The 27,500-nt window shown below is 37.2% G+C and overlaps 3 protein-coding genes across 7 annotated transcripts in view; 2 read left to right on the top strand and 1 right to left on the bottom strand.

Annotated features, from left to right (window-relative positions):
* Positions 1 to 4,162, bottom strand: part of LOC306756221 (protein tyrosine phosphatase type IVA 3) — a 6,864-nt gene extending 2,702 nt beyond the window's left edge. The window contains exons 1-2 of one of the 2 annotated variants that reach the window (XM_079240914.1): positions 3,799 to 4,162; positions 1,340 to 1,805 (exon numbers count right to left, since the gene is read on the bottom strand). The gene's annotated coding sequence lies outside the window, so the exon portion shown is untranslated. Of the gene's footprint in view, positions 1 to 1,339; positions 1,806 to 3,334; positions 3,432 to 3,798 lie in introns of those variants that run through there. The other variant, XM_079240915.1, reaches the window with a different exon arrangement.
* Positions 4,163 to 11,882: 7,720 nt separating this feature from the next.
* Positions 11,883 to 15,385, top strand: LOC306756158 (protein NDRG1-like; the record flags this gene model as incomplete). The annotated part of the gene is made up of 12 exons (XM_079240830.1): positions 11,883 to 11,933; positions 12,164 to 12,269; positions 12,419 to 12,539; positions 12,705 to 12,767; positions 12,859 to 12,919; positions 13,209 to 13,295; positions 13,910 to 13,966; positions 14,121 to 14,287; positions 14,406 to 14,505; positions 14,628 to 14,663; positions 14,752 to 14,803; positions 15,162 to 15,385. 12 exons carry the CDS (start codon positions 11,883 to 11,885, stop codon positions 15,383 to 15,385), a joined length of 1,125 nt encoding a protein of 374 aa, XP_079096956.1.
* A 3,247-nt stretch (positions 15,386 to 18,632) lies between these two features.
* LOC306756120 (focal adhesion kinase 1-like) overlaps positions 18,633 to 27,500 on the top strand; it is a 60,082-nt gene continuing 51,214 nt past the window's right edge. For all 4 annotated transcript variants that reach the window (XM_079240783.1, XM_079240785.1, XM_079240784.1 and 1 more), the window contains exon 1: positions 18,633 to 18,772. The gene's annotated coding sequence lies outside the window, so the exon portion shown is untranslated. The remainder of the gene's footprint in view (positions 18,773 to 27,500) is intronic.

The following is a 27,500-nucleotide window of genomic DNA, read 5'->3' as shown; positions in this document are numbered from 1 at the left end:
TCAGACTCAAGGATGGATGTTCTGCTCATAAGCTGACTGTGAGCTCAAATATCTGAGATATGAAGCGTCATACAGTCTTTAGTTAAGGGTTAAACATTTTTACCCAGTAAACCTGTCTGTAGGTCTCTATGCTAAACAGTTAGCTTAGCTTAGCTTAGCATAAAGACAGGGAATGATAAAACCACAAGGTGCCATTTTCACTTTTTTTTCATGTGAGTTTTAAACAAGCTAAAAAAGATGTGGCTCATGTGTTGTAGCAGCACAAATCTGCCTACAGCCTCCATGCTAAGCTAAAAACCTAACTCAGTGTGAAAACAAATAAGCATATTTCCCAGAGGATATAATTTTGGTTAAAATCATCTCGAAGCAAATAATTCACATTGGAAACAAGAAAACTATCTATGTGACAACACCATTAAAAAATTGTCTGCAATAATAAAAATTAAGTATGTGTAGCAGACATCTACCAAGAACCTTTATAGGGTTTTTTTTCTTTTATGTATTTATTTCTTTAAACTTTGATGAGACCTTTTATATCAAATTACACTTGGCTGATCTGACTTTTACAGATCAAACAAACACATAATGACCCCTCTTGGTGTGGAAGAATACATGTGATTTTAATGACACTGCATTGCGTTTCGGTAGCTGTTTCCAAGGTCTGATGTATAGTGTTCTCTCTCTCCCATGACTCACTGGAAGGGACTCTTGCATTTTGTTGCACCTGTGCTTCAACTACTTGTACCAGTCAAAATGTCTGCTGTTACAATCAATACTGGGATATCAAATTTTAACCTCATGCAAATGGTATAGTAATTCTACTCTACTACAGCTTGGTCTAATTCATGAAAGAGAATGCTCAAACCTCATAAAAATAAAGATTAAAAATCTGTTTTTATGTTATTGTAAACATGAATGAAACTGAATGAACTATCATTTTATCAATTTAATTTCAGCTCCCTTTAAGTTCAAGTTTAAAGTATCTTTCAGTATGATTTGTGGCATTGCAAGTTGCCCGGGAGTCAGTCCTACCTATATAAATGATATTAGTGTTATTTGAAAATATGTGCCCTGAAAGAACTAGTATTGATACAACAGATATAATATGTCCAGTGGTTAAAATGATCTGAAATTACTGTTATTATGTGGTCATAGATCAGGCGATTTCAGTAGTCTGTTGTAGGTGAAATACTGGAACACTTTTATATGCATTTCTTACAATATCTGCACAGTTATCAATTCATTCATATACATTTAAGTGCCACATTAGATAAAATATTGTCAAAGAAGTTGTGTGTCACTATCTTTATTTCTGATCTGATAACCATTCACATCTCACCTTTAGCTTCAGCTGCAGAAGTTAGTGGATATGTCTTCAGCTACAGACTGATCTCCAGGTAGTACCAAATTCCCTGTCCTCTTCAAATTATTAAAAGAATTTTCCAAGTACTGAGGTCTTGTTGTTGGTTGATTATTATTCCATCTGTTGAATGTGTCCTATAGTCCAACAGGCCACAGAGTATCAGCTCTGTTATTCTTTTCTCTATGATTTTCACTGATCTTGTCTTTCTTTGTCTGTCTCTCTCTGTCACTCTCTCTTTCCTTTTCTCTCCAGTTGGCTTTCAGCGTCAACAGCTCCACTTGTTACCCCATGAGCTGGCAGGTTCAGAGGGCAAAAGCCACTGGTTTTTCAAAGCTCATGGCCCCAGGAGTGCATGGTGTAGCATCATTGTACACAGGGTCTAAATGTGTTGGGCGTGGCAGTAGTCACCACTCTGCCTCACAGACTCCATCAACCAGTGGTTCTGCAATACAAATGACACACAGAAAAATTTAAAATATTCATTTTCAAAAGTATTGAAAATGCTACAGATAAGGTTTCTACCTAATAGCTATTAAAAAAAAATTAAAAAAATTTTTAAAAAAAACAATCAACAAAGGCTCTCATGACAGTGCATAAGTGCTTATGGTATGAATATTTTCCACTAAAATAACTACAATTTAACCTTATTGTTGAAATTTTTAAAACCAGTGAAATTAATTTAAATGGTTTTTCAATCCATATTTACTACATATTACAATCTTAAACCATGCAGATATTAAAAACTACTAATATTTTACACAAACATCTAGTGTTCTCACTTAAAGTTGATGGACAACAAAGCTGAGCAAACAGTGAACGGAATAAATGTAAGCTAAAATATCTAAGACGTCTGTATAATATCAACCTAATTACATTTAATTTGAAGTGAAGCAGTAAAGAGCAGTGGTCTAAAGTTTTAACATAATTATCTGAGTGGCTCAAAAAAAACAACATTTTTCTATGGCTTATTGATGATTTTTACTAGAACTTTTTGCATATTATTTCAACTTTCAAAATTACATTTGGTGATTTGCCAAAAAAAATATCTGATTTGCTCCCTTTTGTTCTTATAAAGTTGTGAAAGTCTGATAAATGGGCACTATAGAAGATTGTTGTTTTGTGCATCATAGACAATAGAAAAGCATTACAACAAAACTTGTAAGATTATTACTTGGTAATACAGAAAACAGACAGATGGCTGTATGGGATGAGATAATAAGGGTAACCATACAAATCCAATTGAAGATGTAACCTTTAGCTTGCTTGCATGCTCAAATACTCCAGGAAAAACAACCAAGAAAAGCTTAGAAGTAATCTGCGGTCACTTATAATCAAACTTACGCACCTACTCTCCCAGAAGACAATTGTTGAACTATGTTGTTTACTTACTATAATTAGGAATTTATTCTGAGCTGCCTATAATCTGGAGGAGGACCTTATTTCAGAACTGAAACAAGATAAACACTAATATATGTCAGTATAACAGGTACTGGTAAAAACCAGACAACCATTAATCAAACTATTAACTCATCATGGGTATTGCAATCACTTTAGAGAGTTAACAGACGCCAAAGGCGTCTGTTAACTGTACGCAAAAGCAACACGCCAAGCACCTGAGAACATGAAAGTCAATATTTACTGTTATCCCTAAAATGCATTTTGTAAAGGAAGGTGTGTGTGTCAAGACAGGCTGAATCAAGATACTATGAAGTTAAAAATATGGGTCTTACTGTCACTTTAAAGCTGGCTAATGAAGTCATAGATTTTCTGCAGTTTTCTACGGTTCCTGCAATGTAAGGCTTAACAAGCCACGCTGGTAATAGCCTCAAATAGGATAAATCCTACAACAACACATTAACCTCTTCTGACTTTCAGTTAAACACGTAAAGAAGAGGTTTAATGATAATCAATCACTCCAGTCACTCTGAAAAAGAAATCTAAATGCCTAAGTTGGAGTTGCCTCTCTCTTACCTCTTGGCTGCTGGACAAGGAACTCCACAAAGCACTGACACTAAAGTCCTGCAGGAGAAGCAGCCCCACAAAAAGTTTGAGTGCTGACATACAACCAGCTGACTGCCTGTTATAGTAAACCTCCATAGACACTAAATACCTACAACTGTATTTATAGTCCTATCTATACTAGAAGCTAATTTTATGACATCAAATTTTCTCTGGCAACAGCTGTCTCCAGAGCTAGTTCAGTCCAGTCTGTGCTGGGCTCTCCCCCAGTTCCAGGGAACTTCTGTGATTAGCTTGATTGCAATCTCTGGCAGCATTAGAAATGTTTACTGAAATTCTCATAAACATTCCTCATTTATCACATCAGCTTCATCCATCACATCGAGTGGAACTTACAAAATCTGCTTTAGGAGGGCAGCACACTTCTGACAATATGATACCGAAGCATATTGAATATCCTGCGTGTCTGTCCTTACCACTTGGCTCTTTGATGTCCTCTCCAATAGGATAAAATCAAGGTCTTGTGCCCCAGTGAAAACAAACTTTGTCTTTTTCTGCCAAAAGGGTTGAGGCCACTGTTGGTTCAGAAATAGAGAGTTGTGTCCTTCTCCTGCAACCTGTAGCTCTGCCCCACTAAAACATTAAACTCTCCACTTCTCCCTTTCCCCTCTGGCCTGTCTGGTAATCACTGCAACGTGCAGCATGTGCCGGTTTGTTGCTCCTCTCTGTTCTTGCAGTTCAGTGTGCTGGGCTGGGGATCTGCTGTGAGCTGGTCTAATCAGGCTGAGGGGGGCTATCTGACCCTGACAGCCCTGTCACCACCAGAACGCTTTAGAGTTAATGCTCTTAGAAAGAGAGTAGAGGAGCCTCACCCTACCTCCTCCTTCCCCTCCTCCTTCTACTCCTCTCCATTAGCTACTTCAACCAGTTTTTCCTGCCTCACCCCTTCAAGTAGTAAAGAAGGGGTGCTGTTCTCTTCCTGACTGCCTTAGGTAGGCTAGTTATCGCTCACTGTTTCACATATACTGCACAAAATAAATGAAGTTCAGTCTTTTAATTTCACGTTTCTCTAAAATGTAATTTAATGGAATAAATTTGTTAAATAATTGGTGTCTTGAATGTTTTACTGGACCTTCCCCTGTTTTCCCTCCCTCCCCTCTCATCCTCAAATCTAAAAATAGGCTGTCTTTTAAGCTACCAGACAGATTGGACAAGTGAACTCGTTGAGTCTCAGTTAATGGACTTAACTTTCTCACTCAGAGACAATAGTCTAAAGTTTGCTTGTTTCCTTTCAGCTAATCCATGGTGTCAGCTAATTCTGTCAAGTTACCACACAACAACAACTTGTTTTCTCCAATAAATGAATAGGTGCTTACCTCTCTATAAATCACTTGAACTGGAGATTAATGGGACAGTTTACCAGCTCACAGAGATGCCAAAACTACCTCTTGATTAAAAATTAGATGAGAGACCAAAAGGAGTCTTTCCAATTCATAATAATAACATTTTAATGTTGAAGATCAAACCTGTTCTTTCTGTAATTCTCCATTGGTATATATGTTTTTTCAGAGCTTGAGCAGTTTGTGCTTTGTGCATCATGGTGACAAGTATTTGGCTACTATGCGGTGGTCCGTTGTTATCTCTCTTCTGATTTTCATTGCCGGAGCTTGCCATGCTTTGTATCACAGATAACCACTTTAAAAATAGCCACATGAGGTGATTAGTAGATTCCAAACCAAAGTGATGGTTTGACTAATGAGCGCCCTCAGACCTGTGATGTAAACTGGAAATGTCTTTTCTCTGCCACATTGTTTAATGGAGATGTTAACCACAGGAAATGTGTATAGAATGGAGGTTTCTTCACAGCTTAAAATGGCTAAAGTGTTGTATTTAAACTGTAAATAATGAAGTGAAAAACACATTGAGTTGCTAAGCTTACATTTTTTCAAAAGTTATATTATCATTTTCAGATGAATATCTCCTATATCTTTTTCCTTTCTGTATCTTTTTCTACAGCATAGCAGTTAAATGTTTTGGTTTCATGCACTGTCCGTACTTTGTAACATCACCTTTGTCAGGAATCCTTGCTTGATGTATATATAACCAGCTATGAGGCTTGTTTTACCCTCCTACTGCAAAATGTACAAATGTTCAATGTGGTATTCAGGCTGTCTTGCACGTGGTACTCTTATGATGTCTACCGACAGTCAGTGAAAGAGGAAGTACACGACAAATGTTCCAGTTTCATCTTTGGACATACTTTATTGTGGATTCGAAGATGTGTTACGAATTGATATCAGGTCATCATCTTCAGCTCTTTTTGTGGAGAACATGATGTTCACATCCATATTTAAAGGGACATGTCTCCCCAAAAGTGTGATCAATCTCCCTCCAAGGCCGTCAGTTGAAGAGGTGATCTTTAAATAAAATTCAGCACCCCCTTTGTTCCCCTCCAGTTTTTGAGCTTTTAGTTTGTTTAACTTTAAAGGACCCACAGAACTTATATCCAATACATATCAGGCTTGTTTAGGTGTTCATTTGCAAACCTTTGTGGTAATATTACTGTAAAAGTTATTTCTGATGATCATTTCAAATAATTTTATCCATACAAGCTTGTCTGCATGCTAGAGTAGCATACTGCTGTTATATATTTTTTTTTGTAAGTTATCTTTTAGGTTTGTTTTAGTTTAAGAAGAGATTTGATTGGTTGGCAAGCAATCCTATCAGCAGTTCTCAGAAACATGACTTGGCCACCATTATATCAAATGCTGTTTCTTAGTTTCTAAATCCTCCAAAGTGTTAAGCAGCTCCTTTAAGAAGCCCATGGCTACTGATCTCTGGCTACTAAAATGCAGCCCCTTTTGACAGTTTTCCCTAACCCTGCTATGCTTCATCTCAATGCCTACACTGTTCTATCCTCCTGAGGAACAGACAGTTCTGCTGTGACCATCTGTTTTGATGCTCCAAACTGCCAGCCTTAACATGCTGCAGTGGTTTCTGGAAATGTGAGCTGACACTGTAGGTCATTCGTCACCTGGCAGTCTTGTGCTTTTTAAGGGGCACTGGCTATGGCCTCTTTCCCAGTTCCATTAAAAAAAGCAGCAAGCTGACCTGCAAAGACTTCTGCACTGATTCCTTCCACCACAGCTGTAAAGAAACATCAAGGAAGTTTTCAACCCTTTTCTTTTTCCCCAAAAGCTAAAGCCTGCTGGTTGTGATGACCACTACTGTTAAAAATAAAATGTAATTAGTTTCTACATATTAAGCTGTGAATTCCAATACCACAATGGTTGAGCACAAAAAAGTTTTTTTGGTTTTTTTTGTCAAATTTGATTTGATACATTTGAGCTTTTTCATAAAACTAGAATTTAAAGCAACAGCTGTTGCCGGGTTTAGTTTGTTCTGCTCAAGTTACAGATTTATACTTTTTATTTTCAATAACCAATGACAAACCCTGAGAAAAGAAAAGAGAAGTGACAGGAGATAAACAAATGCAATATATAAATAGTTGAGCTATTTATTTTAATTACTCTTGAGTAAATGTTGATAGTGTTTAGCTTGATCCTTCTTGGTAGGCTATTCTTAGCATTAAGCAATGAGTTGTTCTATTTAAACCTCCTCTCACCTTTGTAGAGAAGCTCTAATCTGGCTCAGGAGCTTCAGTTCTCACGCTGCTGTGTTATTTGTTTTCCGTGCTAAACAAACATACACTCCATGAATGAAAATAAAAATTGTGGCAGCTTCTTTAATAATGTTTTGCTACAACTCATAGGCTGTTTCTACAATGCCTGCTGCCACAGTGTTTCCATGATCATGGTACAAATACAACAGTAAATGGTTTGCATGGCACCAAGTATTTACAGCCGGTAATTTGCTGTAAATAGCCTATGCTTAAATCCTTACTACTCAGAAAAAGGCTAATGTTTGGTCCTGGGTTTTTCCTTCACACTAATGTGCAAACTTGTTATATGCAGATAAACCATAATGATAGAATTACACAGTGCATCCCTTCTTCTGGGTTAGTTTGTAATTCTGTCCCACTTGCACACCACCCCTGCTACTGTGTCAACTACTTTGCTTATTCCCTGAGCAAATATAAAGAAACTAGATATGTAAATGATGCAGTTTCTTTAGTAACGTATAGCTTTTAAACACTAACCTGTTTCACACACATCAAGTGTTAATGAGTTCCACACCTTGTTAGATTTCAGATTTGATCCATCTTTAATGGGCTTCCCGTTGAGCAGTGCTAATATTTCCGAGTTCAGCCGGACTACATCGACAAGCATATGACTCAGTGGGCCAAAGTAATTTTTATATCATATGGAATATGACTATATAAACTGCTTGTTTAAAGAAGTTATGAGACAAACACTTTTCTGAACCATTTACATTTCACCAGATGCAAATACATGCACACACTGAATAATCATGCACCCTTGTTCTCTGAGAAGAAGGATGACTTTCAGTATCTGGGAACTCAATGTAATCACAACCTAAACTACCAAATACCCAAGCCTGAGTCCTAGCCCTACCGCTAAACTTACACCTTTAAGAGTTAAGGTGGTAGTTCATGTTTTAGGTGGACAAACCCATAACAGGACAGTGTAAACAGATTTAAGTCTCCACAACCCGAGTGATATCTGAACCACACAGACAGATTCACACATACATGTATGTATAATGAAAACACATTCAGACACATGCAGACACACACACACACACACACACACACACACACACACACACATGATCAGGCATGTGGTAAGCAGCAGCAGCTGCTGTGTGTATAATTAGAATGTTTTGAAAGCAGAGAGCCGGATGGCAGGACTTTCACCTGCACACTGAAGAGTTACCATAACAACTAGTTGCCAGCTTGACAATAGACTTTTACTACTCCAGTATATGCATTTGTGTTATATACAAGCCTCCTTCTTGAAGTGAAGAAGTTTACAGATTGTAGAAACAAAGTTAGGAAAATGTTGAGTAGATTTCACAGTCTGTATGCATCATTTCTTTTGAGAGCCCACTTTCCTCTTACATGTGTTTTGAAGGAGCCACACATAATTTTTCAAGACAAGTCCTAATCGCAATAGCAACCCTACATTTACATTTCTGTAAATTCTGATGTTATTATTTTACCCAGAACTCTTGTTAAAAAAATTATTTTCATTGTACCAAATCAAATTTTGTGATTGAGCAAAAGCTAAATGAAACATAGAACTAAATAAATTAAAAATGAATAAGTGAAAGTTACAAACAATAATGTCATGCTAATAACATAGTGATGTCACAGGTTTATAATGTTGACAAGCCAGGCAACATGATGATAGCTTTCCCCATGTTGTCGCATGAGAGACAACATTAGGAAAATTGACATGAAGCTCCATCTAGTGGACTCTGCTGAGAAACAACACAAAGATGCTCAATGTGCAGAGTAAAATTGTGAATTGTCAATTCTGCTCATCTTCTCCATGAAACCACATAAAATATTAACTTGGGTTTAACTGCTGCTTGAAAGTATCAAGACATTTAGACCTATTCTAAAATGGTCCTCTTTTTGTACTGAAATTTGACTAATATAACTGAAGTGACCTGAATATTTGTGTTTTCAGTCCAAAATCACAGACCGCATTTAAAGCCTGTGTGCATCTTATACCTCGACTGCGACCCATATGTCAAGCTTTTGTGAAGCCAGAGGCCTAAATTATTTTAATAATTCTTTTACTCTCTTTCACTTTTTGATGCATTGTCACCTTTGACACTTCTACATGAGAGTAGAAGTATTGAGAACTGATGAGGAAAGTTGTATTTAATACAATTTGTCATGTGAACAAAGGTTAGAGTAATTTTATTATGTTACACTAACAGTGACATTTAAACAGCTTGATCACTGAACAAGGAAATGACTTCCTGCTGCAGCTTGAATAAATGCTCCAGTCATTTGACTGTTTTGTGCAGTGCATGACGCTGAACATGTTGCATCCAACACAATCTGGGACAGGGGTTAATGGTAAAATAGGTTTGCAGGCCAGAGCTCAGTCAGGGTTCATATGATGTTATTCTGGCCTCAGAATGACGTGAAGCTGAGTAATACCCATCTGGTGTCCGCTGCTCTGCAGCCACTGCTAAATGGATTAAACCTACACATAGCTCTTGTCCAGGTCTGTGTGCATGGGTTTTGGCAGTGCTGGTGTTAATGCTTTCATCAAGGTGCTTAGTGGGAAGTCTGTTGTGTTTCCGTTCAGCCAGCTGTTACTGTCTGCAGTCTCCAGTCGCTAGTCACTTCTGTTACTGAGTGCTTAGACTGACTCAGCTAAATAAAAATGAGTCATCAAGCTCTCTTACTGAACAAAGCTGTACTGTATGTTAATGAGTAGCTGCAGAGGTTTGGAGTGTTTTAATTCAGGATTAAATGTTTATTTAAGTAAAACCTGAGTGAAAGTAGAGTAGTTCATATATTTTGAGCTTTTTCCCACTTACTTTTCCAGTTGTCAGTCAAAAACCATTTGATATGTTCAAATGGATAAAAGCTATTATTACATCATATATGTGTAATGTATGTGTATATACTAATATGTTATTACATCTTTGTAAAGTCTCTTCTTTAATTTAAGGTGCTTTGACTTCCAAACTGGGAATTAAAGTTCTTCAACAGGTAGAATCTACTTTTTTGGGCTCATGAATATAATTAGACATTTGTATCAATAATATACGAATGTGGGCACTTTATAGACTGATGTGGGCTTCCTCTCTTGTTCTATTTTCAGTTAAATGTAAAAGTTAAAGTATGACACTTGGAAGTTCCTAAAGATGTAATCATAGGAGCTGTAAAAAGAAAAGAAACATAACTGAGCTTCTACATTGGTCTTATTTTACACTGTTCAAAACAGCCGCTAACATTTCAGTTTTTGACTGCCATGGGGAAGTTTTTAATTTGCATTAAATCTTTAATTAAATAACTACAACAAATAAGTTTTTCTCAGCTCAGCTTCTGTGGGAACATAAGAATGTAAGACACTCTGGAAGTTTAAGTCTGGTTGACAAAAATGAATCAAGTCACTTTAATTTACAGAAATAAAACTGTAAAGTCTGTAGGGAGGCAGTCATGCACAGAGATTAAACAATTGTCCAGTGATATACCTGTCCTCTGGAAGATGGTGGTACCCTGGCCTTTAAGTTCACACAACAGTGATGATGCTACATGCTACTTGTTTAGCAGGTGTACCAACATTTATAAAACAAACAAACAAGCATTAAGTACACACACACACAACAAAATGTGAAATACGCTTGCTTAATAGCTTTGTGTTTGACTTTTAATGTGCATTAGGAAAAATGGTACAAGATGCTTTTGCTGAATTACAACCCATACACCACCTCTATCAGTCAACAGCACATCAGTTAATTAACTCTAAGCAAACACTGTGGTCATTTTAACATAATCCTTGATTTCAATGGGACTTCTGGTAAGGGCATATTTACCTTTATACATGCGCAGTTTACCAACAAATTTGAATCTTCATTTAAGCATCAAACATCACTTCTCTCTTATCAGCACTAACAGGGGAGTCACATTTACTTTGAGGTATTTCAAGCTTTTGTGGAGGAAAATAATCAAATATACACAGCAGTGGGTTTGTTAGACTTCCTCCACACTTAAAAGAAAAAATGGATAAAATTGAAAATAAACTGCAAAGGTTGCCAGAGGCAGCTTTGGCTATCCTGCCTTTTTTAAAGTTAACATGGAAAAACCTGTTGACGTGCAATTGTGAGATGTTTATGTAAGTGTGCACAGACATTAAACTAAAGATTGCTTTAGTTTTGATGCTTTATAAAAACTAAAAGAGCACAAAGAGTCCAGAGAAGCTTTCAAATTAATTGATTGTCCCATATTAAGATAAAGGTCAGGCTTTCTGAAGTATAGGAAGCAGCCTGCTTTACTTAGAAACAGATGGCATACTGAGATTAAACAGCTGACCTACTCATGGCCTGGCTGACCGTGTTGTGATTTTGTTCATCCATCACATCAAAACAAGAAATACATCAAGTTTTGTGACACTTTTTGTAAAACGGTTGTGTGTCCTAAAGATCCATTAATCATTGCCATATTTAAGAAAAAGAAGTTTAAGAAAGTCTAAGAAAAAAAATTGTTTTTATGACATGAGAATAATATAATGATCTTGATCTTATCTGTAATTTATATTTTGTTCCAATTACATTAAGATGCATTAAATCTGACATAAAAATGTTATGTTGCATGATGGAAATGCCCTCATTGTAAACATCTTGTGCCCTCACTGTGGGATTCCAGCAGCCTGAGGTCAGATTAAAGAAGAAAAGACCAGTTGGCCACGCCTGAGCCAAGTTGCCATTAAGGCTTAGCAACAGATCAGTGTCTGAGCATATATAAACCAGCTCAAACATATAGTCTGTCACATGCCTGCTGAACTGCTGTTCTCATCTGGTATCTGACTATAGGACAGGCCAGAATTACAGATTCTTACAGATTACAAACCACAGATATCTGTTGTCGTCCATCGACTCTGAAAAAGCAGCCATGGTCCTGGAGGAGCACGACTCTGACTCTGTTTTTGAGCCCCAAATCACTGTGAGTATGACAGAAAACCTAAGTTAACTTTAAGCTAAATCCACTGCCGAATAGTTAATAATTTCAGTTAGTTAATTATCTATATTTTTTATGTTCTTTGAATTGTAGTATACATGAGGTGGTTAGTTCTGTTTCTATATTGGCAGTGCAAACCTGAAGGGGTCTTTACAACATATATAAACTAGAGCACATCTGTGTTATCTAATTTTTTTTTTTTTTTTTTAAATTAGGATGAACATGTGGAGACTCAATATGGGGACATCCACTGCATCATGACAGGGACTCTGAGGGCCAACCGTCCTGCCATCCTGACCTTTCATGATGTTGGACTGAACCGTAAGCCACAGTCTTTACATTTACACCCAACCATTCAGTTTTTCTGATGTTAACATCCTGCAGTTGTTAACAGATTATACTTGCATTTTGAGTAATTCACAAATCTTCAGTTTGTTATTTTTGTGCTTTTGTTACTCTTTTTACTGCAGATAAGACCTGTTTTGAGACCCTCTTCAGCCATGAGGACATGCAGGAAATTATCAGATCTTTGCCTGTTTGTCACATTGAAGCACCAGGACAACATGAGGGAGCCAAAACTCTGCCTGCTGCGTTAGTAGACAGTTCTCATTATCCTCAGCCTCTTTTCCCACAGATGTCCTTGTCTCATTCTTTTTATATTCATAAACAATTATTTAACTTATTTAACAAGCTTTACTGCTGCATTTTAGTACACCCCATATCTGCTGCTGATAAATTTAACGTTTGACCCCTCAGGTATAACTATCCTTCCATGGACCAGCTCTCTGAAGCCTTGCCCACTGTCCTCAAGCACTTTGGGTAAGACAAGTTCACAACTTCCTCAAAATAAAACTGTTATGACACTTTACTCCTCTGTAGCTTTTGAGTGATGAACATTTTGACTCTGCAGGTTGCGCAGTGTGATTGGCCTGGGAGTCGGGGCAGGAGCTTACATCCTGGCTAGATTTGCTGTAAGTTAAAATCCAGTTCAATGCTGACATATACCTTAAACTCACAAACAAAAATATGACCTGAATTTGGTTTTTACCTCTGTTTATCAATAGAGATGCAATTATTTATAGCTTAATAGTTGGAAATGGCCTGAATGATCTGCTGATAAACATTGTAGTATCTATAGTCTCAGTCATGTTCCTTAAATGAAGATGACATTTGTTGCATTTCACAAGAGGAATGAGAGTAAAAGTATGTCAACAGTGCAAACAAACATATTAATTCTTAATATGTTCTCCGTGTGTATAGCTGAATCACCCTGATTTGGTGGATGGACTGGTTCTGATTAATATTAATCCCAATGCTGAAGGCATTATGGATACAGTTGCAAACAAGGTAGGTACATATTACCCACACACAGGATGAGTCTTGTGCTTTTTAACATATGGGATGAACTTCACTATTAAAAGTTTTCATTTTGAGCTTTAGGTAAAACTGCATGTACTTTAGATCTCAAAAAGCTTAAGAGAACTGCTTTTCACATTTTATCTGAATCGCTTTTGTTTAACTTATTTTTAGCTTTTTGTGATCTAATTTACAGGTTGAACATTTATTTTTTTAGAGGTGTGCCAGATAACCCCTACTAGAAAGGCTTAAGTAGATTTGTTACACAAAAGTGTGTCTGTCATGAAGACACAACATTTAAGGCTGTTCAGGAGATAGTTTCTTTAGGAAAATAACAGTTATTTCTGGACATTGTGGTTTGTAACTTTGCAGACATGCAAACACATTGAAGGAAAAGTAAAGACCTTCCAAAGCATGATAAAGACCTTTTTAATGGGCAAACCCTCCTGGACTGCTTGCTTTTAGCTGAATTTTAGTTGTGTAAAAACTTTTTTTTTTTTTTTGCCAGTATTGTCCAATAGTGCAAATAGATTTTTTTTTTTCAGTTTCACTTTTCTATGATTAGCATTTTAAACTTTTAAATACTTTATTTATCTGTGTTATAGATTACTGAATGGACCCACACTCTCCCAGACAAAATAATCACACACTTGTTTGGAAGGGTAAGCTATCACAGACACTTAATATAAACTGGCTTCAGTCACCATTGTAACAAAAGCTAAAAAACAATGCTTTTTATTAGGATAAAGCAATATGAATTTCCCCCCTAAAGTAACAAACATGGATAAGGTGATCTCTGTTCTTCCTTGATTTCAGGATGAGATCCAGACAAACCACGACCTTGTGGCTACATATCGTCACTACATCACATCTACCATGAACCAGTCCAACGTGAGCCAGTTCTACCACTCCTACAACAACCGTGCCGCACTGGAGGTGGAGAGGCCTGTTACCGGGGGAAACATCAATGCCAGGACTCTCAAGTGAGTAAAAACGAATTACCTTGGAAAATGCTGTATGTTATTTACAGATTTGTAGATTTGAGGAAGGCTTTGTCATATTCTAAACTCTAAATCACCACTTTGTTGGTTTATAACACAGGTGTGCCTCTCTGCTGGTTGTGGGAGATAACTCTCCAGCTGTTGAACATGTGGTCGACTGCAACTCTAAACTCAACCCCACTAAGACCACATTGCTCAAGGTACATTAAAATTAGTCATGGATAAATTACAACTTCAAAGTTGTGATCATTTAAGTTTGCAGTCTTGTAATGGATGTAATAGAACAGTTAACATGTCTGATGGCTCTTTTGTCCATTTCTAGATGGCAGATTGTGGAGGGCTTCCTCAGGTCGATCAGGTATGATCACCAATTTTTTGGACAATACTGAGTCTCCTCTTCACTATTGAGAAATGTATTTCATTTTATACTATCCTTTAATCCACAGTCAGCCAATGTGATTGAAGCACTCAAATACTTCATCCAGGGCATTGGATACTGTAAGTAAATATATATTACCTTTAAATGTTGAAATAAAGTCTGATAAATTACATCTTAGGGTATTTTAAATCTCAATTCCTACTTGTTGTCTTAATATCACCTACCAATTAGTTCCTTGGTTTATTCACAACAAATTGGTGTTCCACATAGCTTTATGTGAACAGAGGGATTAGTTTTGAACTCAATGGAATGTTTATTGTTAAAAGGTTTTGGAATTGATCATAATATGTTGATATAATTCCACCCAAATCAATTCAGGGATTTTTTTTAAAAAGAGAAATTAAACTTATGACCAGTGAAAAAAAACATGAATGAAAGGATGCGTCATCATAAAAAAATGTCTCTTTTTGTCTTAAGTGTCCAGTGCCAGTATGACCAGACTTCGCTCACGGACAGCCTCCAGCTCCAGCGTTTCATCTCTTGATGGCTCTAGAAGCCGCTCACACACTAACGAACTGCATCGTGGCCGAATACACTCACAAAACACTGAGGAGAAGCGTGGGCGCTCACACACTGATGTGTCCATGGAGAGTGTGTCCAATATTAATCAGAATGTCCCAAAGACAGAAGTGGCATGCTAGAGTGCACACTGCTCTTATGCACTTATCTCATTATATATATATATACATACATATATATGAGACATATATATGTATGTATATATATATATATATATATATATATATATATATATATATATATATATATATATATACACACACCTGCTCATTCATTCTTTACCTTCTGTGTTCATCTTCCAATGATTCAGACTTGGTTCCCTTTCATCTCCTCTAAAAAAACAAAGCAAGCCACACATCAAAATTAATGTGACTTTCTTCCATCCTTCCCTCTGTTCTCTAATTTCCTTTGGGTCTTTTCTCATTTATTAGTGTCTTTTGTCCCTTGTGTCTCTGAACTGTATCAGAGATTCAGCTGCAGTCTTCCTCGGTCTTTCATATTTATCATTACAAAACGTAGAAGAGGAAATCAGAAAAGTTGTGAATTATTTAAGTTTTTATGTAATATTCTGGTCTACTTTTATTTGAAGAGTTTAAAATACACATGTAATACTGTAGTGGTACACAGAGTAAAAAAATAAAACTGCATGTTCACAACCGCAGGAATGTGTATGGCATTATATTGTGACTATAACAGCTGTGTATTTCTACCACAGAAATCTATTATGGACAATCACTGTAGTTCATTATATACATGGAACTTGTCTTTTTTTGTGTGTAAAATAAAGTTATATAATTAATTAAAATGCTGCATGAATTTGATCATTGCAATGCTTTATGCAGCAATATCTTGCATCAACAGTGAGTGTCTTCACAGTAGCATCTTTTTATTTTTGCTGCAAATGTTAAAATAAAAAAAGATTCTTATCAAGCCAACTAGCAAAAGCAAACATCTTATGTCCAGTTTCAATAGATAGATAGATAGATAGATAGATAGATAGATAGATAGATAGATAGACAGATAGAGAACCTCTTCAAACTGACCACTAGGTGGGCTCATATAACCATCTCTGTTCTGTTGCTCTGCATTTTAGAATTTGTTTCAGAAGCCAATTAGATCAGAGGGTGCGCAGTCCTTTATTCTAACCAACATTAACATACAAGCCACTTGCATTTATACCACAGAAATAAAAACCAACTTGTCCAGTTTAATATCATTCATCTTGCTGGATGGCTTTTTCTTTTTTAATGATCTCCTCATTTTCATGGTGCTGCATTGCTGTGCATAAAATCTTGCTTCTAATTTGTATTTTATTTATTTTCTGTTTATTTTCGCATTCATGCATTTTCCTCCATTAACCCTCGTGCTTTTCTGTCACTTTATTGTTTTGCAGTTGCCCAATTTTAACACTGTTTCAATCTGACCTTATCAAACAATGTACTATTCATGTGAAAATAATGGTCCAAAAGGGAATATCAAAAGAAATATGTTAGTCTTCAACTAATTTGGCTGAAAGTGGAAAGTAAGAATGGCTGAAACTAACGTTGTTATTGCAACATGCTTTTAATTTTTTTGCTTTAATTTGTGGATGTGAAAGAAATCACAAGCATTAACATAAAGCAAACCTCCAACAAATCTGAAATTTATTGGTCATGTATAAAATCTATTGAACACAGTATTTGATTTTATGTGGAAAACAACCATTTTAGTCTATATGAGATCATGTCGTTGTGGGGTTACTGTTGGTTCAACATGACATAATCATGAGTTTAATTCAGCAGAATCTCTCTCTCTCGTGCCATAAATTGCACCACTCTGCTGTGCTTTCATAACTAATATCTGAGTTCAGTGTGTGTATACATGAATTCATATCTGTATGGAAATTAGCTGCACGCCTGACTGTAGAGTGTGTGTAGGTCGAACTGCTTGTGTAGGCCCATGAGTGGAAAGATTGTTCTGAGCTTTGACTGGGAGACAGCAGAGATACAGATCCAAAGCAGCATAATGACAGTCAGCATCAAAGTCACACTTATTTTGTTTGTGTGTGTGTATGCTTGTGTGTGTGCATGTGGAATGCATCTTTAATTCAAAGCCTCTTTTGTGTGGCTTGCAGTAGAATACCTTGATGAATAATTTATGACAGGAATCTCTTAAGGTTTCAATTAGACATAGGACGTCAGCTCTTACTGGTGAGGAGATGGAATTTATGTGGGCCTATTTGCTGTAATTTCATGGTATTTCAATGGCTTGATTGGCTCCATAAAAAACAGAAATCACATATCCTGTGAGGAGAATTTTATGGTTGCTCTCCTCCTGTATTGATTACAGTCCTAAAGATGGGCTGATAAACTGGAGAGCAGTTTACTCACTAAGACCGATTTGATCTCTGACTGCACCTCACTTCATATATCTGTCCTGCCTCCTCTTCTCTACAAACACACACAGAGACAATAATGAAACAGAAAACAATGACAGTTCAGAAAATTCAATAAGGGCCTGATAACCCATAGCAAACAAAAGAGCAAAGCAGAAAGACAATGAATGGGAGAAGAAAATGGCAAAAAGTAAATGCAAAATTTTAGAAAACTCAACTTCAGTTTGTATAAAAGCCAAACAGAATAGACAACAAAAGCTGTTTATGAATTACATTATAAAGACTAAAATCCTAAATGAATTTAAGCATTTTTTTCATGTTTTTTCTTTAATAGATGTGTTGTTTGAACTGTTGCTTTCTGAATTACTGTGGGAATTTCTGTGTCGTTGCATTTTCTGAAATTATTGTTTCGCTTTTCTTTCAGCATCTCAGAGCATCTGAAATTTTCTTATTAATTCAACAACGTCAAAGACGTGAAACAAGAAATTTCAGCTGTGTTTTATTCAAATTAATGTAAATAATAATATCTAATATTTTTTTTAAAAGTTATCTTCAGCAGGCAAACTTTAGTGGTTAAATGTAAATTATATATATATATATATATATATATATATATATATATATATATATATATATATTTTTTTTTTTTTTTTTTTTTTTTTTTTTTTAAATGGGGGGGCGGTGAGTCAGTTGTGTCACCACATCATCATCATCATCAATCATATTAGCAACACAAGCCCAAGTACTCACCAGTTTTACACTCTTTACCTTTAAGTTTAATAAAAATAAACCTTATTATATGACAGGAGAAACTTGGATCTGTCATTAAAACATCTTTGGGACCCCTTGCTGGACACGTAGGGCCCCTCTCCCCCTGTCAGTGAGCCCTGCCAGCTGCAGCCATGTTGGAAAAAACCAGGCTCCTCCAGCAGCAGCAGCAGTGCTAACAGCGAGCGTCAGTGGACACCTACAACCGGGCACGGCGCTGTTGTGGACAAAAACAGACTGGGTGAGGGACTCAAGCACCGAGCCGGTCCTGATATCAGCGGGTATAATTAGAAAATTCCCACCGAGCGACTGGATAAGTTGTGCCGTTTCAGAGAGAAGGTGCGGTCAGACTTCAGGGATTAAGCGGGTGAGTATTGATCCTTCTTGGGGGCGGACTGAGTGGGAATAGCCCACCGTTAGCTGAGCTAGCTTAGCATTAAAGGGGGTAACACACACACACATAGACAATGGGGTTAACGTCAATGCTACACGCGTGGGTGTGTTTTGAGAAGCTTGTGCCAGGTTTTAGGGAATATATCGTGGACAAACTGCGAAATCCTGGTAATTTTGACATGACGAAGTCATTTGTATTCCTAACAGACAAACACTGGTGCAGTGGCCGAAACCACCCCTCTGTGTTTCTCCATAGGTGCAAAGGTCTAAAAGCAAGCAGGATTTCTGTCAGCTAAAGCAACAACGCTCCGGCTAAACATCTGTTCTGTTGAGAAACGAGTTGCTCAGACTGGGACTCATTGTTGCAATGGTTGGTTCTGGGAATAAACAGGGGGGCAGATCTTACTTAACCTGGGGTCTTGTGTTTTTAGGTTTCCACTGCCTTTGTCAGCCACAATAATACATACTTGTCCCTGCTGCCAACCTAAATATAATAATATTTAAATAAAGGCTGATTTTGGAAGAAAAATATTTGTGAGATTTGTGCTTCTTCTAATAAATGTGTGAAGCACAAAAATCGACATTTCTATATATATGTTTAGGCAAGATTGTTCCCCAGTAGCTGCAGCTGTGCTTAGTCAGTTTCCTTCTATCTGCTTCTTTTACTGGGTTTTTAGTCAAAGCTGAGTTGTCTTTCCATCCAAAGATTTTAGTTTCTCTGCTGTTCTTACCATTTGTTTTCCTGCTTGTGAGTAGTAGCCTTAATCACTTCTCTGTATCTGTTTCAACTTAGTCAAAACGGGACAATCAGACCATCATGGTGTTACCCAAATATTGTGATGTTATGATTGAGGAAAAAAACAAGGTCTAATGTGAAAGAACAGCTGACTAACAATGCTGCATAGTATTCTACAGTTAAACACAAGACTGTTAAGCATGGCATCAGCTCATGTTTTTGTAAATTATCAAAAGATTTGATTAGCTCTAGCTAATAATAAAGCTTCTGCTGATGGTTTCCTATGTAGACACTATGTTGTAAGTGAATTAAAAAAGAATTTTACTTTCTGGTGTATCATCACTTCACTGCCTATAGATGAACTCAAACACTCTTATTTGTAGATTTTATTGAAACACTGGTTAATGTTTGTTAGATTTCACTTTCAGTAGGCACAGACATGGTTTTGTCAGAGTGTGTGTGTGTGTGTGTGTGTGTGTGTGTGTGTGTGTGTGTGTGTGTTATTTGCTGTCTAATTTATAAGATCTTGACTGTTGTATACATATTTTGGCACCATTCTGAAACTTTTATTTCAGTTCGTGTACATTTTTGTAAAGTCATGACAACCTTTTTGCAAGAGATGCATAAGTGATTTTACTATGCTTTTGTTTCTGTCTGCTGTCTGTTTTCTTTACATTATTTCCTTTTATTTCACATGATGTGGAGAAGTATAAGGATGATGATCTTTATTGTTTAGTTTGGGGAAAGATGAAGATGAAAGGCAGAACAATGGTTAAGATGCATTGGTGTGATTATGGCTGCAGATCTGAATTACTTCTCAATATTCCCAGATCTTATGACAAACTAGATATTTAACAAGCAGATCATGTATTAAAACTCTATAATATGATTTTGGTTTGAAATGTATGGTGTAAAATATGAACAGGCTTTCTTTTGTTTATGTTTTTTTTTTTGCAGTTCATACAAACAGCATCTTCATCCCACCACCTGTCACTGTAGAGTATACCTGTAACACAGAGACAGCGAAAGAGAGCACACACACACTTCCTCTAATTTTTTGGCATTCTGACTGTTGTTTGCTTGATTGTATCATAGAAGTTAAAAGGTTTTTTCTGCAGCAAGAAGCTGTAAATGCATTTGGAGGAATAGGAAAAGTTGCCTCCTTTCGTTAGGGTTACTGGATTTCCGAGTTTTTCTTTGGCGATGTACCCAGTCAGATTAAGTGTGCCATCATCAAGTTTTTATGCGCTCCCTTGTTGAAGGCTTTGGCAATGGCCAGGTCCTGATATAGGCATGCATATTGTTTGCCTCATTGCAACATTGTCTAAGTCATATTCAGACTAAATTGTGATAACTGTATAGCTGTGCTCTCCTAAAATTGCTGGTTGACTGTGCATTGTTGCCTCTAAAACTTTAAAATACAACATAGGTCAGGAGTGGGCAACTCCAGTCCTCGAGGGCCGCAGTCCTGCAAGTGTTGGGAGTTGTCCTGCTGCAACACACCTGGTTCAAATCAATGGCTAATAAGCAGACGTGTGCAGTTTGATATCAGGCTCTGCAAAAGTCTGCTAATTTATTCTGATGTGAGTCAGGTGTGTTGCAGCAGGGAAACTCCCAACACTGCAGGACTGCGGTTCTTGAGGACTGGAGTTTGCCAGCTTTGATAAAGGCAATTATGCAATGAGACCAACAATGTGCAACTTTTATTCTGAGCTCAGTAACCTAAATGTGGTTGGTTGATGTGAGGAGGATTTTTCAGATCAGTAGTATTAGTATTTCTGACCGCCACCTTTTGGCTTTAAATCCGTCAGATCCAATCCTTTTTATCTTGGCTTAATGCAGAACACTCCCATGCCAGCGTGATAGTATTTGGCTTTGAAATCAAGTTCATAATATTAATGTCAGCAAATAATTATTTGAAAACAGTTGTGCTAATGCAAGTTAGGCTTCTTGAAATACACGCTGGGTGGCAACCAAACTATTCTCATGCTGCAGAAGACGAACACACAGAGATGATGTAATTGAAAATGTGCCTTTCTGCTGCTTATTCAAACAACAGAAGCCAAAGCTGAAGTATAACATTCATGTTTTATTTCACTGAATTGTTTCTTTTGACAAAAAACGGTGATCATCCTAAATAACCGAGGTCAGATTATAATAACTGTGACAGCCCTACTTGTTGCTCCTTCCAGTGATTTACAAACTCAGCCGATGAAGAGGAAGGATCTTTCGTTAGTTAGTCTGACTCAGAGGTCCAAAACAAAGCACACCTCTAATGGAAATAAGTGCCTCTGAAAACGCCAACAAATGATTATTGCCCAAGGAAGGTGGCTGTCAAGTTTGACTTTCAACTGTGAGACTCTTCCTGTAACAGATGAATTATAATACCAACATTATATAGTTTATTCTCACATTTGAAGGCACTATTATTGATGTATTCAAATATTTAAATTTAAGCACATATGAATGAATTGGTTAAATAAGAGATTTTTAACCCAATCATTTGATTTCAAAAGGATTATGAAAGACATGCAGTATGAGCAGAAACTACGTTATGTCTAACTTACTACATTAACTACATACTGCATTAAATACGTTAACGTAACTACGTCACGATCTATGTTACAAATGTAAAAATATAATTATAGTAACATATGGTTTATCACATGACTGTTGTCAAAGCTTGAATCTGTTCTTATTGCTTTACTCCTGCTGCTAACAGTGGAAATAATAACAAAACTTAATAAGTTTAAATTAGTAAACATCAAATAATTGATCCAGACATCTTGTATTCTTTGTGCACTTACATCTTATAGCCAAGTCTCCAATGTTTAGAGTCTGAAAATGCCCCCTGGATGATGGGGAGCGGTAGAAGTGCTGCGATGGCGCTGAAAATCTGGAGGAAAAGAAGGAAGCAGCTGTTTGGAGGTGAAACTCAGCCCCCAGGTGTGTCTTTCCGAAACAAATGGGCGGGTGTTTTCCTCTCCTATAAGGTGACAGCATCCAGTGCAACTAGGAAGTGGAGAGACAAGAGAGGAACCCTCACGAACATTTGTGGTTGAGCAGAGGTTTTGAATCTCTGTGTACCAAATATAGATATGCAGTTCTTGGATTTTCTGGGCTGCACTTCTGGAGGTATGTAGTATTTAGTCATATTTATTGCTTCGTTTGTCTGATAGGGCAATGTATAGGTGCTTGGAGTTAGCCATATAGGTAGAGATAATCTGGCAGGCTGAGGGCTGGAAAGGAATTTGTGCTGCTTACCGCTGTGCAAGCAGTTGCATGTGAGAACCTCAGACAGGTAGAGAGTGGTGCACAAACAAAGACGCGTAGATGTCTAATACTTTGACAGCTTTTTCTGTTTTCCTTTGATTATCGTGGCTGGTTGTTGCTCACAACAGACACAAAAAAAATCTTATGTGGCACAAATGGGCTTGTATTTCTTTCCCTTCATGTTCTTTGCATCTGGTTGCCAGGTTTGCCTCCCATGAAACATGTCATGACTGTATGTCAGAACAGAGTTCTTATGTTTTTCTGTTGAAGCATTTTTCATAGCCACTGACCTAATGATGGGCGATAATAGCCACTCTTTCCTCAACACACTGATCCTTAAAATGTTTTGTCTTTCATACTTTTGGCAATAAAAGCCAAAATTAAAAGCTGTGATTTAACAATTCGCTCATTAACAAGAGACATTTTAACTGTAAGTTGGCTGGTTTTAATGGATCACTTAATGGAGTCATTCCAAATGTTTTTGTGTCCTGAAGTTGTCTTCTTGTTTAATGTGGTTTTCATATTTTCTTTTTAGTTGTATATTCTGCAGAAAGACCAGACATAGTCTGATATTGTAGATTGTTTTGGACAGTCGTGTTTGGTCATGTCTGTTGTCCAAAGAGTAAACGGGCGTTCTTCAGTCAATTTCAGCTCAACTGCAAAAGCATTCAACTATCAAATTGTGAGGTGTGTGTGACTGTTATCTTAACATAAGGTTTGGTGGCAAACAGCTTGGAAAAAAAAGAACAACTCACACGTTAATTAACTAATAAAAACCACACGTCTGACCATATTTTTTATTGTTTTTGCATATGTATCCAGCTGCAAAGACACAACAGACCTATGGAAATTAATTAATTGTATACTTAAATAGTCAGAAATAAAATTTCACACACCAGCTTGTTCTTTTCAGGAGACAAAGCTGTTCCATATAAGCTCAGTTGAGTTGTGTTGTCTCATGTCTTCTTCCTCAAATGTGGTAACTTTGTTTTGATGTATTGAATTCCATGACAGTTGTGCCTCCAACACCCTCCCTGTGCCCCAGGCCATGTTTTCAGCTATTGCATTTATAGCTACAGATAAAATACTTGGATGTTTGTGTCATATTCTGCACAATTTAAACCTGGTGTCTGAAACAAAATGAAGACAGTGATGAATTTGATTCACTTTAAAGTTGGATTCCCTGATCTGTGCTTGTCATGTTTGATCAGCAGACCATATGGAAAGACCAGTGAAAGTGAGACAAGAGGAAAGCACTCGTGTTCCATCATCCCCATCCATGATTTGCATCAGTAGCTCACTGTTTTGCTTAGGTTATTTTATGTGGTGAGCACTCTTTGTCAGAGACACAACAGTAGTAAAATGACTAAAACGTCCCACTGTAATAGAGCTTTGCTGTTTAAGTTCACATGAAGATGTTGTATCTTCTTTTCAAACTATAAAATATTTCATTCTTCCTCCAAATCTATGTCTCCCTCACCCAAAGGCAGCCTAATATGGAATAGTTTTCCCTTACAGCTGGTCTCTATTCTCTAACACAGCATCTGTTTAGGAACAAGATGGGTAAAAGTTGCAAAATCTTACAAAGGTGTTATATGAAATCGTAATCTTTTACATTTCATATATTTACTATTATGAATACTTGAACTTTAAAACCAACAAATAGTGAAAAGGTTTGGATGTGGACATCTGTCCATTGTAAAAGCGGTTAAAGCTGGGAACAGTTAGCTTATCGGCCTGATAAATTTGTCTTGAAATCTCACTGTGTGAATACCAGGCTGGAAAAGCTGTGTTAAAAATAAAGCAAAACATCTACTTGGACACCTTATGACTGTTTAGGTTAATAGACCGCAAATCAGTATCATGATTGGAGAAAAGGAACTGTTGTGATTGGATGAAGATTAAATGCTTAAAAAGAAAAAAAAAAACCTCGTGATTGGGGGAAAAAAAAAAAAAGTTGGTATTTTATTAAATGGGCAAACCATAAATTAAAGACAAAATGTCATAATCCTGTTAGAAAAAAGAATTCAAGTGCTACCATATAAATATACTAAATTTCTACCTCGACAAACATTAAAACAAGGTTCAGATACTCTCCTGCCCTCTCAGGGTCAGTGCTCATTTATGGTGAATAGAGAAGACAGAAATGTAAATCGCCTTAAAATCAAGGCTTCAGTTCAATGTTTTAAATTTTTAGTGGAAATCATGGACAACGTGTTCTATAGAGGTGTGGACTATCTGTTTACTTCAAGTGCTTAGTTCAGATGAGAGCATGCTTGTTGGTGTTAACCTCTAAGTTAGGCTAACAGGCAACCAGATGTCTTCTTTTAACATTTGCTGCTGCACACACAATGCAACAAACTGCTTATTTCAGAAATACAATCTTAGTCCAAAGTTTGCATGTATAACAGCAACAATCATTTGTAGTAATAGAGTTCAGGTGCTTAACCCCGCGCCTGCAACCTATGACATTGTGTTTATTGTGGAATTAACAATTTACAGGCCAACTTGTACTATCAAGCTGTTCTAAACTATCAAGCAAGATTGGAGAAACATTTAGCTTAGAAAAAAAAAACCAAACAAGTGGTCTAATTTCAACTGTATGCATAAAAACCATTGTTTACAACTATTTCCGTTTTTTCCCCCCATTTTACACCAAGGATCCCCAAATCCAGACCTCGAGGCCTTCTGTCATGTAGTTTCTATATCTCCCTGACTCAGATCAGTGGTTCAATAGCAGACTTGTGCAGTTCTTGTTAAATATCCTATTAATTTGAATGAGGTGTGTTGCAGCAGAGAAACAACTAATACCTGCAGTATAGTTAAGCTTGAGGACTTGGGGATCACTGTTTTGCACAACACTGTTCTTTTCTTTGCCCTGCAATGGACAGGTGATCTGTCCAGGGTGTACCCCGCCTCTCCCCCGAAGGCTGTTTGGAAAGACTCCAGCTCCCCCGTGACCCTTGATCGGATTAAGCAGTTCAGATAATGAATGAATGAATGTTCTTTTCTTTTTCTTTTTAAAAAAATAAATCAAGATTGGAATCTGTTCTTTTAGGCAGTGAATCAAACACATTTGTATTCAGGTTGCATGTTTTTGGTTTTTTTTGTTTTGTTTTTTTTCAGTAGTTTTTCTTTTTGAGGACAAAGATGCACCAAATGGTGCTTTAAAAGTGCACAGGTAGAAGAGTATATATGAATCTAGTAACATTAGGTAGAACAGTTGTCACTATTGGAAAAGGAGTTTAATTGTGCACATATCAATATGTTTTCTGTTCAACATAAAAAATGCAGATGTGAAATAAGTGTTGGTGCATTAGAGGGTGTAACCTGTCTTACTTCCCTACCTGTGCAGTAACTCCATTCCTACAGTAAGATTTTTATATTTGTTACTAACAGTGAGAGCTACCTCTTTCAAGCAGTTATGTGGTGACTTTAGTCTCATTCGGACAGAGACGTTCTAAGAACTGCGTTCTGAGAACTAATAGCATTCTAAGAACTGTCCTTCGCCAGAGAACCGTGTCACTTTGCATTCGGACATGAGTCGGAGACCCGATCGCTACCGATCTGACGCAACCATCTGCGACAGTGACGTGTTATTTTAGCGCCACTCAGCAACAAAACAAACCGCGAAGAGGAAAACACCACAAAGGAGCAAAAATGGAGAGCGACAAGGCCATCGTGTTCTTTGTGTGCTTTCGAACCCCCTCTGGATTTCCTCGGCTGAAAAAACGGCCAGCAGGGCTCTGACTTCGTCGTCCGTCCACTTATCAGCTGTGTTCTCCATGCTTCCGTAAACAGTGGTTTTTAAAAATGGCGGGGTCTGACGATGCGGAAATTAAGTAGCGGCGCTCAGCGCGAGGGCGTAGCTATCACCTACGTCACCCTGCTTCGTCAGATGCGTTCCTACAGAACTAAGGAAAGACCCGGAAGTTGAGTAGGCGCTGAAATGGTTATAGGAACTCAGGGGCATGGTCCCTAAGTTCCGATCTGTCCGAATGCGCCAAAGAACTAAAAAGGTTACAGGAACGTCAAATGGTTCCTACAGTGGGAAAGAGGCTTTTGTGTCACTTCCCATGATGTTGTATTGTCTTTCTACCCTGTTGTACACTATTCTGATAAGCGGATTGTTCCAGAGGAGCTTTGAAAAGCTGTTGTTGTTTTCTTGATGAGAGTTGAGTTGTGCAATGCCCTTAGCATTGAGTCAACTGGCGTAGCCTTTTGTGGTTCACAGCCAGAAGCAATAGTTTTTTTTTCACTCTTTGAGTGGGAGAGAATGAAAAAGGCTGAGTGCATGAGAGGAGAATGTGATAGAGTAGGAGGGAAAAGCTCTGAGGAGCGATCACACAAGTGAAAGGCAGTTGTAGTGACACATGTTTCATTGGTGCTTTTAGTTTGTAGTGTGTTGGCTTTTTTTTGTTTGCATTATTTTGAAAATGAAGGATTGAAGTCAGGCCATTCGAGGAAGTATACCTCAGTTTGAAACTTCTGAAAAGTCTAATGGAAAAAATATGGTTTTGGCAGTGTTCTAGTTAATTGTTTTACTCATTTAAAAACATACAGTAAATACTTATCATAGAGGTAAATTTTAAAGTTGTTTTTAAGGGCAGTTGTTTGATCAAAATAATATTCGTAGAGAAAAAGAAGAAACATTTCATCACTTAATCTGTTGGCTTTTTTTCCCCCAATATGC

The sequence above is a fragment of the Telmatherina bonti genome, assembly GCF_933228915.1.
Source record: "Telmatherina bonti genome assembly, chromosome: 5".
Taxonomy (NCBI): Eukaryota; Metazoa; Chordata; class Actinopteri; order Atheriniformes; family Telmatherinidae; genus Telmatherina; species Telmatherina bonti.
Note: the sequence above shows the minus strand (reverse complement) of the source record. Positions and strands in the feature narration are given on the sequence as shown.